Source organism: Priapulus caudatus, unplaced genomic scaffold, assembly GCF_000485595.1.
Source record: "Priapulus caudatus unplaced genomic scaffold, Priapulus_caudatus-5.0.1 Scaffold2568, whole genome shotgun sequence".
Taxonomy (NCBI): Eukaryota; Metazoa; Priapulida; class Priapulimorpha; order Priapulimorphida; family Priapulidae; genus Priapulus; species Priapulus caudatus.
The window spans coordinates 11,885-13,753 of record NW_014579629.1 but is presented as its reverse complement, the minus strand read 5'-3'; the positions used below and the strand labels follow the sequence as shown (position 1 = coordinate 13,753).

General features: G+C 54.1%; 1 protein-coding gene across 1 annotated transcript in view; it reads right to left on the bottom strand.

Moving 5' to 3' along the window:
- The window catches only part of LOC106818834 (SH2 domain-containing protein 4B-like), a gene marked incomplete in the record, with an annotated part of 22,841 nt that extends 21,823 nt beyond the window's left edge, over positions 1-1,018 (bottom strand). Inside the window, 1 exon segment of the mRNA XM_014823509.1 lies at positions 806-1,018. Within this exon segment, the coding sequence (XP_014678995.1) occupies positions 806-918 (113 nt within the window).
- Between the last annotated feature and the right edge of the window lie 851 nt (positions 1,019-1,869).

The window sequence follows — 1,869 nt, the reverse complement described above, 5'->3', positions numbered from 1 at the left end:
GGTAAGAGAGAAAGAGAGAAAGAGAGAAAGAGAGACCCATTATCGACGTCGTCAAGGAGAAAAGCCACAAAATCCTACGATACGTTAAAAGGCTATTAATAACTTGCTGCATCAATACTGCACAAGCGCGTGGCCAGTGCCAGGCACCGGCTGAAAAAAAAACAATGTGTCCAAGCGAACAATGCGAACAATCAGTGCAAATTTTATACAGTGCAACTGAAATGCGGAATATAACCTTGCCGCTGCGGAATGCGGAAATTAAGCCTAGAAATCGTAATGATTCCGCAGAATGCGGAATGGTTGGAGACCCTGCATGCGCATGCACACACAGAGTCACACACGTACATACACGCACACACGTACACACTCACGCACCCACGTATGCGCACACTCACGCACCCACGCACCCACGTATGCGCACACTCACGCACGCACAGTCACACACATACTCACGCACGCACGCACACGCACGCACGCACGCCTGCGCACACTCACGCACGCACTTATGCACACTCACGCACGCACTTATGCACACTCACACACGCACACACCTACGAGCACACTCACGCACGCACGTATGTGCACTCACGCACACACGTACGTGCACACTCACGCACGCACGTACGCGCACACTCACGCATGCACGTACTCGCACATTTACGCACGCACGTACGCGCACACTCACACACGCATGTACGCGCACGCACGTACACGCACTCACGCATGCACGTACTCGCACGCGTACGTACGAGCACAGTTACGCGCACACTCACGCACGCACGCGTACACTCACGCACGCACGTACCTGCGTACTTGCTCCTCTCTCATCTTGCAGTACAGTATCTGCTTTTGTTCGTCTGACAGCTCTTCCAGGAGCTCCGGATCGATGTACATGTCCTTCAGTATCTGCTGCAGCATGGTGGCGGTGGCCGGGGCTGCGGCAGTCTAGGTTTGTCACAACCAATGCACAGCGCCGGTCTATCTCCGCTTCCACAAAGATCGCTGCCACGGCAAGGTCGCAGCTGTCAAGAGATGTGTTCAATATCAGATTTTGGGTTCAAGCATATAAGAGCTGTCCCCAATTCATTTTCGCAACGTCCAAAATGTGCAGATGTGGACAGCTCTTATATCCTTGAACCCGAAATCTGATATTGAACACATCTCTTGACAGCTGCGACCTTGCCGTGGCAGCGATCTTTGTGGAANCCCACCACTCACCCCTCTCTACCAACGACCACCCCTCCCCCTACCCACCACTCACCCCTCTCTACCAACGACCACCCCTCCCCCTACTCACCACTCATCCCTCTCTACCAACGACCACCCCATCCCCTACCCATCACTCACCCCTCTCTACCAATTACTCCCCCTCCCCCTACCCACGACCCCCATTCCCTAAGCACCACTCTTCCGCTCTCTACCCAGCACTCAGCCCTTCCTTCTAACCGCAAGTTTCCCTCTCTTTCACTCAAGATAACAGTGATAATGCAGCCCGCAGACGTCATGAATCGGAACGCGTTAATGACGACTTACCGTTGCTAGTGTCGCCACTACGGCCGACAATAACAACTATACGCGCAGTTCCCCAAAATTATTCCGTCCCCGCAAATAATAACTTCGTCGCCGAAAGCTAATAGCCAAATTACATTAACGAGTTGCATCACGCGCAGTGCGTCAGCGACGATGGGGAGAAGGGGGAGGAGGGGGAGGAAAAGGAGGGGAGAAGGAGAAGGATGAGGAGGAGGAGAAGGAAGGGGAAAGGAGGAAGAGGGGAGGAGGAGGAGGGGAGGAGAAGGAGGGAGAAAGAGGAGGAGGAGGAGGGGGAGGGAGGAGAAGGAGGAGGAGAAGGAGGAGGAGAAAAGGAGGAGA